The 13,940-nt window shown below is 39.9% G+C and overlaps 1 protein-coding gene across 6 annotated transcripts in view; it reads left to right on the top strand.

Moving 5' to 3' along the window:
- The window catches only part of GNAL (G protein subunit alpha L), a 193,658-nt gene that overhangs the window by 127,190 nt on the left and 52,528 nt on the right, over nt 1–13,940 (top strand). For 5 of the 6 annotated variants that reach the window (XM_049830328.1, XM_049830327.1, XM_049830330.1 and 2 more), the window contains one exon: nt 10,256–10,353. In XM_049830328.1, the coding sequence (XP_049686285.1) occupies nt 10,256–10,353 (98 nt within the window). Of the gene's footprint in view, nt 1–3,900; nt 4,534–10,255; nt 10,354–13,940 lie in introns of those variants that run through there. The other variant, XM_049830334.1, reaches the window with a different exon arrangement.

A 13,940-nucleotide genomic window follows, 5' to 3' on the forward strand; every position in this document is an offset into this window, starting at 1 on the left:
CAGGCTTGTGTTTTTTCAAGCTCGTCTTCATAATGAGACCGTATTTACAGAAGCAGCAGGGGTTCCCAATGGGCTGGGGCAGCAGCGCTGTGCGGGGACAGGGGAGAGCCATGTCCCTTGGCTTTTTGCTCCACTGGCCTCATTTGGCTGGGGGTATCCCCCGCCGTCAGAGTAATGAAAACCCAGGCAGGCTTGTAAGGTGGGCTGAGAGCACTGCAGGTGCAACGTGCATAGGGGGTCAAGCTCTCATTGTCAAGAGGTGACAAAGTGCACATTTAGCTTTCTGTCTTCAAATCAGCAGGCAAGAATTGACTGCGTGATTTGCACTGCTCAGTGAAATAATAACCCACCGGAGGATCTCAAATTTTTTTGTACTGATTTGTGCCAAAATGTATTGTGGCATGGAAAAGACAACTGCCTTACTATGCAGCTAATAAAAAAGGTGATCTGATACAGTGCTACTCAAGACTTAAAACCGTAGGGGATTCAGATCCAACTTCCAACTCTGCCATGTTACAGCATGTAAGTTATTATTACAGGCTTGTGTTTTGGAAAAAAAAAAATCTTGATAATATTTCCTGCCATGAAATGCCTGAAGTTTACCAACGTATAATACATGTCTTACAGCAGTACTTCTCACTTCCATAACAGTCCCTTCATCCGGGATTGCAGAGTGGTTTGTGCACATTTACTGACTGGGTGTTATATTGACTTACAAGAAAATGAAGTACGATGTTCATTGCAGTTCGTTATATAGAGGCCCAGGAGTTAAATGACTGCAGAAGCAGTAACAAAATTTCTGTGGGTTGATTTGCTGCGCTCTACTCTAAATGGACTCCACTCTGTCTAGTCTTGCATAATTACGTAAAGATTCAAATTCTGACATACAGAATCTGTACACTTTTGCAGTGCTGTTATTGATTTTTAATAAGCAAACAAACAGCAAGCAAACATTTCCCAGTACAGATGACACCCAGATTATGTGTTTTCCAGTAATTTTTCTAGTTTGAAAACTCAGTGCTCTACAAAGGCAACTGTATAATCAGCATCTCTATCACACGGATAAACCACCTGCTACCAAATTTTGGAAAGTCATGACATATTTCTGATTCTTCTATTTGGTCAGTACCATGAAGTTTTGTATGTTGTTCAGCACTTGCAGATTTGTCTCATGGTTTGTCATCATCTTGTCCACAAAAATTTCTCCTTGAGGGAATTATAACAATACTTACCACCTTATTGTCACGAGTACTGCAGAAATGCAGAGGGCAGCGATGTTGCAGGATTGTGTAACACACCTGTAATTACTTTCACAAATAATTTGAGAGGTGTTTTTTCTAAATGGAGATCTTTATCTGCATTCAGGGAGAAGTCCTAACATAGACAAAACCAAAATACCTTCAAGGAAAAGAATGTGCATGAGCTTTGCGTCCTCGGCACAACGCATTTTTTAGGCACTACGTACACTAAGTAATTTGCTTAAATTATTTCTCCTACTTTCTTTAGTAGAGAGCTTGATGGCTCCCTCAAAATAGCAGGTAGGCAGCAGCGTTCAAGGATTTGTGATCGCAGACTGAAAGTTGAAATACACAATTAAAATGGAAACTAGAAGATTGAGTCAGAGGTTTTTGTTTTTCATTGTCTAGCTCAGAAAAAAAAAGCCACTATTTAGTAAGTAGTGAAGAAAAAGCACGGAACTGCTCTTTGACTTATGATGCATTTTTATCTTCAAAGCCTATCTTATCCACAGTGCTGGCCCCAAAATATTGTGGAAGCACAAAATCATGTTTTTATTTTTGTTTTTGCTAGTATGATCTAAAGAACCTTCAGACCTTTTTTTAGTGTTTGACAGATATGAGTTTGAAAAATGTATTAATGTATTTCTTAGGCTTTGTAGATGATTTCTGTGGTCCACAAAAGTGAATTTGTTGATTTCTGTTAAGTAAGATGGTAGATGGTACATGTTTCTAGCAGGCAGAAATAGAATTGCTAAGGCAATCAGGCTGATACCTTAACTGTACACACTTCTTGGAAATGTAGCGTGGAGTAAGGGTTTAAAAGTCAAGTCACAAAAACAGTTCAAGAAAAGGATGTAGAATGTACTGTGCTGGTTGCACTTCTGATTTTTGAACGTTGTCAACGAGCTCCCCAATTCATATGTTTTGCCTCGATGCAGTGGTGTGTGGTAGCTATGTGAAAATGGTGCTTTTATACCTTTATAAATGCTGTTTGTTTCCCCAGCTTCTTCCCTTACACTTCCAAGTTGGGTAAGATTCTCCTAGGAGTTAATAAACTAATTTTGGGTTTTTTTGGAACATAAGATGCCCCAACACAAGTGTGTTCTGTGAAGGTAGTATTTACCATCCTCCCGTGTTTGGTTGTAATGAACTGAGGTTACACTTAGTGCAGACTGATAGTGCTTCAAGGCTGTTGCCTGCAGCCTAAAAAAGTCAAAACAAGTTCAATGAACATGGAGAGAAGGTAGATCTGGATATGTTATTCTGTAACTCTTCTGGATAGATCCAAAGTTAGGTTTCAGAGGAGGGTTAGAGGCCAAACTGCTGCTTTGCCTATCAGAATGAGTCACTAGCTAGCAAAGTAATTGCATTGATTATTGCACACCCACAAATTACAACAGAAAATACCTTGCAGGGGGTGGAGGTTGTACTTTTCCTAAAGGTTTCTGTATAATTAATCTACTGTAAGTGCTGGTGCTTTAGAAATTTCTGAACCCTACTGTGAAGCACGGTCCTTGTGTGCCAGTTGACCACTCCTACATGGTTTCAGTGTTTCTCATGCTATTGCTTGGGTGCTGATGAAGGTTTTGACGCCACTGCTGTTGGAAAAATTCAAGTCATGTATTCTGCTTTTGTTTTTAAATTGTAACTCTGTTTGCCTGTCTTTGTTGCCAGCATTAGGAGTTTGAGCAGCTGCATTTCATATACCTACAGCAAAACAGCTCCCTTATTAGGCAGAATATTTCATAAAGGACAAAGAAGTGGAGCTGGCTGAGCCATAGGGGACACTTTCGTCTCATAAACAAGAGGCTGATTATCAAGAGACTGTACTTGTTTGTGGAAGAGGTAACTGAGCAGGCTTCCTTCTCTCTTGGGTCTCTTACCTGGTACTTTACCCCATAATTTCTTCATTAAGTCCATTTAAAAATTTTTGTTCCTACAGCTTATAGTTGCACTCAGTAGATGTTCGGGGCTGAAGAGTATTTTTAATAAAAAATGAGTTGCTACACTTCACATAAGCAAACCAGTAATAAGTGGAGGCATGGGGGCAAGTTGTTGCTCTCTGTTCTGGGTTTCTTGTAACACTTTTATTATATGTTATTTATAGTATCAGTATACACTCTTAAAACAAAAAGCAGATGATTTATTCTTTGCTGCATACTAAAAACCTTACCTGTGGGATTATATTATGTTGAGCTGCTGTGTATATCTTACACAAGGATAAGCATAGGCGATTTGAAGGCTTTGGAAGATTCAGAAACTATTATGTATAGCAGTACCACCCTATTTGGAGATTCAAAGATGCTTATATAGGGTAAGCATGATGGTAGACTATGTACTGGGGTTGTGTCAGTAGCCTCCACAGGGAAAAGTGTTTTTCTTCCAATGACCAGATTTGCAGCTGTCTAATGATCATATTGGTTATTATGTTTAGAAACACAGAGATTTTTCTCTGTTGGCTTTTTTTCCCTTCATTCTTAGCAGTTATGCTGTAGAGAAAGTTAAATTTAAAGCAGAACCCAGTCACAGCAGCAATATTGGGAAAGTTTGTCTCTGATTCCAAATGCACAAGTCTTGAATTAATGAGAAAATTATTATCAAGAACAGAACCTAATGGTTGCAGGAGTGGAACTCTTAAGTTTAAATTGCCCTAATCATAATCTGAGTATCCGAGAACTGTTTGCAGCGAGTAGAGACTGCAGAGGCTCGCAAGAGAGTCCTGGAGCCGCAAAAGTAGCTTTTGCTTTATCCTGTTAAATTCCAGCTTTTACTTAGCTGACATACAAACTTTTTAAAATCGCCATTCTTCTGTTACTTTACAATGGCTTGTGCTACAAAACCCAAGAGAATACCGACACGCTAATGGGGTTTGTGGCATCGGTTGCAGCCAGCAGGGCAGCAGCCCCTGCCCGGCACACCCAGCGGCCGTGAAGCTTTCTGGATCGTGATGGGGGAGCGCGGCTGAGCTTCTCTTTGTGGGGACGCTGTCCCTCTGGTCATCCCCTGGGCACTGCACGGAAGAGGGCTTCCTCACAGCTCTGCGGGAAGTAGAGAAAGCGCTAGGTTAGAGTCCTTCCTCCCAGTCAACGTTTCCCAGCCCACGTCGCTGCCCATCCTCCCCCGTAGCAAGGCAGCATCCTGCTGCTTGCTGTTGCTGCCACGCTCAGCGGCTCGGGCTGCAGGCTGATGGGTCTGGTTCGGTTTTGACCTTGGATGTGGTACACGGAAAAGGATGCTTAAAAGGATGTTGTTTGGATTGCGGAGTCAAATGTGTCACACTTGGAAAACCCCGAAGGTAGTTTACCTATGCAGCCTTAATTGGACTCCACTGGGTGTCATCCTCGTAGTATCACAGTGTTAGCCATCAGTTGTCACTCTCTTATTCCACAGAACTTTTCCGTAGTTGAATGGATGGGAGACTGGGACTGCCTATATATACCCCCTGCCCAGTGCATTGGGAAGTAGAAGGCAGGTAAACCCTGCTCGGGAGAGAGGCGCGTACTTCCCTTCCCGTATGAATTCTCTGAATCGTCTCACGCTGCAGTTGTTGGGAGCTCGGGAGGTGTAAGGGTGGGAATTTTTAATGCATTGTGTAATTTACTTTTTGTTTGGTTAAGTACGTGAAAGAGGAAGTAGTAAATGAAATTCAGAATAGAAGTGATTACTTCCATTTCACATCCAAAGTGGCAGAACTATGAAAATGCGTAACATTTACCACTTCTTTAAATGGTTGTCAGGCTAATCAGACAGGTTTAATCTGTGGTGTAGATGAGAAATTGTCTTACAGTCCTGAAGCTTAGGAGAATAAGAGCATGAATTTTGGCTGGAGGGAGATCAGTCTTATTTCACATTGATCTAAGCAGCTGTTTCCAGGTTTACAATGTGTTAAAAGAAGAAATATGTGGAATAGAAAATACAGTGGAGTCTTCCACATCCCAGTTTCTGGGAGACTGAAAGGTGACATCAGGATAGCTATTAAATGTATGCTCCATCTGGAAGGAAGACAGAAAGGAATCTTAACAGAATAAAAATTGTGTTCCTGACCTAACGTGAACTTTTGTGGTTTGTAAAGCAATTAGATGAAAAGTTTTGTTTCCAAAATACATATGGATTTGTTTGTGAAGACATGTCACTGTTTAATCATCACTAATATTTATTCCCTGGTTAGGCAGCTGAAAAGCGAAACAAGTCCATTTTTTAGCTACTTGAAAATTTTTTGTAAGAGTTATAAGGAGAGGAAGTTTCTAAGGTAACCTACCAATAAATAAGTTTATTTCCAAAATAAGGAAAATTAAATTTCAGGAACATGCTGTAACTTATAGTAGGACAAAGCTGAAAAACAGTGCTTTGAGACTTAGCTGTAGTGCATCTGTATTTGTTATCTGTATTGTTTTCTTGGAATGTTCTTTATAGAAATATATTCCCTCATGTTTTTTTCAAACTCAAAATGTTACCTTGGAACAGGTGAGTTAAAATATTTCTACCAGACCTTTTTAAAATGTAGTAAAAATACGATACTGTTTCCATCAGTAATATCAGCTCAGGGTGTTTCTATCTTTATGTACATCTTCACTTATTTTGTTCTGGAAAAGAAAAGGAATCGTAACCTCCTAATGCCACTTCATGATTTTAAGATGATGTGTGAATATTTATGTGTAGCAAAAATTGCCTGCTAGTGAAAAGGAATCTCAGGAATGTGGGGCTGATTATTATTTTTTTTTATTGTCTCAGGAAGAGTGGAAAATTTCCAGACAATTTTATGTTAGTAAATATTTGAGATGTTGTGTGTCACATCTTCATTTTGATCGCATCAAAATTTTGGTTTTGTATGGTCTAATGATCATTATAAATTCTTAGGTAACTGGTGTAAATTAATATGTGTAAAGTAAAAAGTACCTGTAATTCACAAGACCTGTAACTCCTGAGACCTGAGGCATCACCATTTACTTCTCTAATGCTCTAATTAAAGTACTACATCAAAAAATATATTAATGGTTTTATTTTATATGTTAATAGGTGCAAATATTGGTATGCCTCTGTACCTAAGGAATAGTTTGGATGAAACAGCTCTGTTTTGTTTGGTGTTCACAGACATGTCATGATGAAGGTGTTTTTTCTGCTTTCAAGCATAGTACATTATTCCTCGTTCTCTTCAGTATACTAAATATTTTTAGTAGATTTCAGTGACTTTGATCCGATAGAGGTCAGCTGCATGTGCTTGCAAACCAAGTGCATCAGATGCCCCTAGTGATTTTCCATGTCCGTGTTTTCTCCTGTCTCGGTTCAGGTCTCTTAAAGGACCCAGCTCCTGACTTTAAAGAACTGAATAGCCACTTTCCAGAAGTCAGACCCTTAAGAAAACCTTAGTTTGGCCATCTCAGAACATAAGCTGCTAATGTCAGAACTTACTCTTAAAACCTTAGTTGTGTTGTACTGACCTAAGGTAATGTTTTGTAGTTTCCTGCCCCCCAGAAACATTAACTGAAAAGTTTTAGCCTATCTTCCTTTATCAGCTGGAGAAAATCTGAGTTCTCTGTCCTTTGAACTAGAATTGTAGGATGGTTTGGGTTGGAAGGGACCTTTAAAGGTCATCTAGTCCAACGCCCCTGCAATGAGCAGGGACATCTTCCACTAGACCAGGTTGCTCAGAGCCCCGTCTAACCTGACCTGGAATGTTTCCTGGGCTGGGACATCAACCACCTCTCTGGGCAACCTGGCTCTTCCCCGCGACAGGCGTTGCCAAACGTGGCCACCGCTCCAAGGATGCTGCTGCCCCGAGAGCAGGTGCTGCAGGGTGGGCTTAGCCCAAAGCCTGCACCTTCCTTAGCTCACCAGTGCCTGCTTGCCAGCGAGGTGGCCATGACATGGCCGTGGCGGGAGGAAGAGGTGATGAGGGTTGGGGTCTATAGGAATGAGGCTTGGGGGTTGGGGAGTGGTTGCTGGAAGGCCAGTCAAGCAAAGCAGGCTTGGTTGCAGAGGTTGAAGCTAACATGGTGACTGCTATCTGGATGTTGTCCTGCGATGGAGAGTAGGTTGGGATCCAGACGCGTTTGGTGTGTGTGAGCAGGATCCTCCTGCGTGCTTGACTGTGTGCAGTGGGAGCCTTCAGCAGTTGAGGAGAAAGAATACTGAAGAACTTGGAGCAGACAAGAAAGGGGTTAAAACCAAGTGTGAAAAGTTGGATCATGGTACTTGGTGTCTTAAAATGAAGAAGGATTTTTCTGGAAGGCTTTAGTCACCTGGGGAAGAAGGATTGGGTAGCTGTGTGGGAGGCAAATTGCAGGCAAGTGTACTCCTCTGCAGTAGATCGGTACATTTTAATGAAGTAAGTATATTTGCTCTGTTTTATAGGATTTGCTTTGGACTAGAAGTCTGGAAGTCATTTTAAATAGACTGCTTTGAGATGTAATGGTCAGGTGGAAATATTTGAAGCATATAATATGGAAACCCTGTATTTACAACATATTTGTAGGGTCTCAGAAGCTGAGCTGAAAAGATTGCCTCTTTTGCAGAAGAAATTTTTAAGAGTAAATAAAGCTTATATAGAGGATTTCAAAACAGAAGTGAAGTTAGAAACTTGTGTAGCTGTGCAGTTTTATTTATTTACTTATTTATTTACATCTGCAGCTGTCTCTCAATCCATCCCCCACACACACACAGGAAAGGATGCTTTCATGCTGACATCCTTCTCCTCTTCCCGTCCCCTTCCCGTCGGCTGTGTGGGGCTGAAAGGGGCCATTTTTTAAATGTACGTTCCCCTCAGAGATGGATTTCTGGGCAGGTGGGAATTCCTGCCTGCTGACGGGGAGGAGGGGAGGGTGGGCATGGCGTGCTTGGCCCCTGTGCCTGCATCAGCAAGCACCTGCGGGAGGGAGGTCTGGGGTCCTATACTGCTGGACATGCACCTGTTGAAGGGAGTGGGAGAGCTGGGTCCTTTTGCCTCTGGACCCTGACACTTATCCTGAGCTCACTCTTCCATTGAGATGGCAGTGCCTTTCTTTGGACAAAGATGCCAGCAAGTGAGATGCATTCAGTTGATGCCCTAAATATCGATCAAGCATAAGCTTCAAGTTTGAGGAATGTTCCATGTTTTCTGGTATTTACCACTTTGACTTCTCCGTTTCTTTCTTTTTCTTGTAGTTGTGGTCGCTGTTATGTGTGTCCACTTTCTCCTACTTACTTAGTTTGATGTCTTGTCCTTTCTTGAGCTTGTTTTTGCTTTCCTTCTGCTGTAGGAACAGAGAGTTTATAATAGCCGTAGCATAACTTCAAACGGTGGATCTGCAGTGTTTTAAGCAATCATTACACAAGTCGTTAAAATAACAAAGACAAAATAAACATGTCCTCATGGAGGTGAAGAAATAAATTCCAAGGGCAGTATAAGCATCTGCCAATCTCTAGTGTTGCTTCCTCTCTTCTTCCCAGACTTTCTGCTAAGGTTTTTCAGGCCTGCTTTAACATCTCCTTTTCTCTAAAGTTTTGAAAACTTCTTAAAGAATGGGTTCTTCTCTCTCTCTCCATTGTGCACAATATAGTTGAAAGAAAAAAGCATTTCTGGGATTATTCAGGACCCCTGTCACCATGTTCAAAGCCTAACTAAATAATTTTCAGTACTAGTTTGTTCTGAAAATCTTGTCTTGTGTTTTTCCTCTCCCTGAAAACATCACCAGCAGGTCACAGGCAGTCACCGAGCAGCGGAATGTCACCTTTTGGGGCACCTCACAGGGGTGGCATGCAAGGTTGGGAAGCCCATACAGAGTAAAAGTGAACTCACTCTGCTGCCAAGAACTTTCACTACGAACTTTGTCTTTTGAGAGAAATTTTTCATCCTGAAAAAGCAGGGGGGTGGGGGGGGGAACACAGGCAAACAATTTCAGAAAGTTTCAGAAGTCAGATATTTGCACAACATTTTGACAGGATCATGAAGTGAGTAGTGGTATTGCACCCATTTTACGCAGAGCCAAACTGAACTGTGGAAAAGCAATTTGTTAGGTTTTGCAAATTTATGACTGACCAAAGGACTGATGATTTAGCAGCAGTGTTGAGGTGTTAAGAGATTACAAACAACTTCTGCGTTTAAGTTGACCTACTACTTTAACAGTTTGGTTTGAGAGAGGAAAGGCTCAGTCATATAATAAAGGAAATATTAATTTGTTTAACCATTCTTCATTTGATTTTAGAAAGCTGTAGCTGGAAAAAATTACCGTTTGGCTTAACAGTGATGATATAAAATGAAATGGACTCCCAGCTTTAAAACAAACTGGAGCATGTGAGGCTCTAAAGAAGGGGCTGGAGGAGCCGGCAGGCAGGGTCAGACCTACGGCTCTATATGTGCGCGTTTTATACAACAGAGCTATGGCTTCACTGTCACCAAGGATGGCTTTGATTCCCCTTTCAAATAATTCTGAAATAAGCTTGCCAGCAGATAGTTGTGGATTGGGTTGCCTGGGATAGCTGCTAGAAAAAGCACATTGTGCCAGGCAGCTGCTTGGAGGAAGTGGTGTTGAGCAAAAACTCTGAAGGTCTTGCAATCATTATTATATTGCATGAGAAAATACCAAGCAACTGAAGTTGTGTTTTTCAGGAAAAATTACACAATGTTTTTAAAGTTACAGACCAGATCTTTCTCTGGGAAGCTAATGTTCATAAGCTGAGCAACTTTTTGCATCACCTTTATAACTTTTCCATGATAGAAGCATAAATTCAGTTAAAAATTAAGTGAACATGCTTCTAGGTAGCATTTGTACTTACAGTGAATTTTATATATATGGATTGGCATGAATTTTGAACACAGTCTTCATTACATACCATGTACTGGAAACTGTCAGCAGCCATATATTCAGTATATTTTCCTGCAATTTTGCTAATAAATGTTTATTGCTTTTCTTCTTTACAGGTGTAATCTATCATTCTGCAAAAGTATAAAGCATGAAGGTTGGGGGGAAGGAGCAACATATAGACTGGGGATTGAAAATATTGAGAAATGTTCTTTTATTTGTTGTGTTTCCAAATTTCAGGAATTTTTTGAACATGCAAAAAAGCTCTGGGATGATGAAGGCGTAAAGGCATGCTTCGAAAGGTCAAACGAATATCAACTGATTGACTGTGCGCAGTAGTAAGTATTTCTTTCCATGAAATTAATAGCCAAGAATGTAATCATCTATAACAAGTTAGAAAATGTATTTATATTAGCAAGATCTGGGAGTTTTGCAATGCAGCGATTATCATTTTAATTCTCCATATAGGCTGAGCACATATAGCAGAAGTAATTGATTGTTTTATCATAGTTTGACATTACTATACAGCTAAATATTCTGCCTCAAAATATTTAACAGCTAATGAAGATGAGTATGAAAAAATCAAATGAACTAATTTTAAGTATCTTTATTCAATCCGAAGAAGATTTACATAAAATCATTTCAATTGAAACTATTAAGTTTAAAAAAATGTAGAGCCGATCTAAGGAAAATGCTTGGTTTTAAATTCTGAGACCCAGACAACACTGAAGTTGCTCTGTGTTTTCATATTCCATTAAAGCTTCTGAGATTTTTACCTAACCAGATGCATACCTGCATTACTAAAATTTTTTTTGTGGGGTGGGAGGGGAGAATGATAAGCAGTATTTCATTAAAGGTAGTAGTACATTTGGTATTCTTTCTTTCATATACATCAAGTGAAGCGGTACGTGTGTGTAATGGTCACAATCCTCAAATAGGTTCATCTGATTGGAAATGTTCTGAAAAGAGATGTGTAGTAGATTGTGAAGGTGCAAATCATAAATACACAGTACATTGATGAAAACAGATTAATCCAGAAATAGTCTGTTAACATGCCAGGGCTACAAAATTCAGCTGACCTCGGTAATAACCCAGGTCTGAATTAGACTTTGACCAAAAATACCCATTTCATGTGAACTGCTGTTGCAAAAATGTATACTCTTACAGTTGCTATGTGATTTAGGGTTTTCAGAGTACATGCTCTAGTGTGTTATGATTTGTCTAATTGGCAGTATGGTCAGCAGCAATGCCACAACTCTGTTGTAGCACTTGGTGCTTTGTTTTTCTGTCCTCTCTGCTCTCGGTGCCGAGGCTGAAGCAAAGGAAACAGGCCATGTCACTAAAGGATTTGTCGTGCTTCTGCCACAGTGGGGAATTTCAATGCTTTGGGTCCTAGATTCTTCTCCCTCTTTCCAGAGTATTTTTGGGAAAGAGGAGGATCCAGTAATGATTCATCAGCATGTGGAAGCAAGGGAAAATTACATATGTGTAGGAAGGAACTCATTTGACCTCAGTGGTCTGAATTTACCAAAACTTGGGCATTTGCTCACAGTCCAGAGTGGCTAGAAATGAAAGCAGTGGTTGTACACAAAAAAAACCAACTAGAAAGTTGTACTAAATTGTGATCAGTGGGTTTCCCCTCTGCCCTCGCCCACCACCACCACCATAATACAGATCTGAGCTATGCTTGCTGAGAAGTCCAAACTGCCTGTTTATGGTATCTATTAATAGACTCAAATAAGACATCAGACCAAGAAAATAGAATAATGGCATGTATTTAAAATATATGAATGTAAAACTTATTTTACTGATCAGTAAAGGGCATTGTATCTCCCAGTCCTGCTTTGGAAGATGGTGTTGAAAGGACCAGGCAAAAAAGGAAGACACTGAATTATAGTATTAATGGTACTGTGCTTTCCCTTAAAAAAATGATGCCTGTCTACAGGCTTTGACAAGGAGAACAATGTTAGTCTTGTGTTATGGCCAAACAAAAACACAAATGGGGAAAAAAATGGATCCAAAATGAAGTCCACTGTCCTGAAACATAAAACTAAATCCTACTACCTTTTTTCCTAAAAGCATAAAGGAAGATTATTGGGTTTTTTTCTGTGTATCTTCCCTCCATATCTTTTAGCTGGCTTGCTTTTTCTTTATTCTGAGATTATATATTATAGTAGCAAATACAACGCTTGCGTAATTCTTCACCTTCAAGACACTTTATGAAATAATATTTGATACTTAAATATCCCTTGAGTGTATCTGTGCTTTCCATTTCATGATGTACCTGAAAATGTAACAGCTAAGTGACTTATCCACATTTACAAGCCTTCAGTCTTAGAGCAGAGACTTGAAACTTGGGAACAGCCATGTCATTGATCTGATCAAACAGCCTTTTTCTCACAGGTATTGATGATTTAAAATGGTGAAGTGTAATCTTAGCAGAAAGAAGATGTTAAAAATACACCCAACTTTTTTCTGCCCCTCCATCATTCCTTGAAAATTAAAATGGTACTAATAGAGTCAATTGAAAAGAGACTTTAATGTTGCTGTGTCTTTGCTGCACGTGTGTATTTATATAATGCATAACAACAGTAGTCGGTTTACCCAGAAGAACATTTCTGTGCTAGCACTGGATGGACCTTACTCAGAGTGGTGGGGTCATGTCCGCCTTGTATCAGACAGAGCGTGTGAGGCTAGGTTAGAAATACAGTTCTGATATGCACATTATGGTTTTGTATGTGCACTTAGAAAATACTAACTGTGAGGGTGCTGTCTTTCTGGTTCAGCAGGAGCAGATGGCATTTCTCTCAAAACTTGTCCATGGTCATCTTTAATTGGTAAAGGACAAAAGGGAAGGAGTGTAATGCTGATACACATGCTTACTGTGGGATTTCAAAACATCTGCAGTGTTTTCATTACACTGGCTTTGGGAGAAAGCATCCCACGCCATCAGCTAATTCCTAATCTTTTACTTGATAGTGAACAAAGAACATTATCACTAGGTCACCACTAATTTCTCTGCTTAAAAAAAAAACAAAACAAAGCAAAATCAAAAAAATCCCATGCGTTAAAAATATCACAGGACTACAAATTGGGTGGGTGACTTAAAATACAGAAAATCATTATTAGCAAATTATAAAGTCAAGAGCCCAACTTGCTGACTGTTAAGTGAGTTACAAATACAGTGTGTTTTGGAATAGTTGAATTTGGCTACAGTACAGAGCTTCTGTATTTTTAAAACTTAACCTAATTTTCTTTATTACTGTGGGAGAAATATTTGGCTGGAAACAGAGGTAGTAAAAAGACACAAAGGCAAATGTTTTATTTACATTAAGCTTGAAAGTTGCTTTTCCTTGATCTTTAATGCCCTTTTAAATTACTAGGGTACTGTTCCTTCATGAAAATGAGGATAAGGCACAGCCTGTCAGACCATTTTAATACTCTTACATGACTCTCCCATGGAGAGAGTATCTGCACTTCTCTAAGTGAAGGTTCCAGTGTTGAATTCTGTCCATTGCATTCACACAGAATAACAGCGTGTGCATGCATGGGTGGCCCTAGCTGGAAGGATTGTACTTTGGCTCACTGAGTTTCTCGGTGTAGGAAGTAAACCAAGGATTTAAGAGAACTCTGCCCTCAGCCAGTACGTTATCCCAGTTTGTCTATCAATCTTCTTTCCCTGATAAAATAGACCACTTCTGATATGCTTCAGTGTGAAGGCCTAAATTGGTCTCTATGCAAACACTTGGTCTAATAAAACTTGATTATGCAAATTCTCAGGAAAGCAAACAAAAGGGATGTGAGCTTGGCCAAAGAAAATTTATTTTATATTTGAGCTAATATATGTGGAAAAGACACACCTCAAGTTCTTTTTCTTTGCAGTTATTCTATCTTGGAGAACAGTTTCAGCCAACGTCTGAGGCAT

Source organism: Accipiter gentilis, chromosome 27, assembly GCF_929443795.1.
Source record: "Accipiter gentilis chromosome 27, bAccGen1.1, whole genome shotgun sequence".
Taxonomy (NCBI): Eukaryota; Metazoa; Chordata; class Aves; order Accipitriformes; family Accipitridae; genus Astur; species Astur gentilis.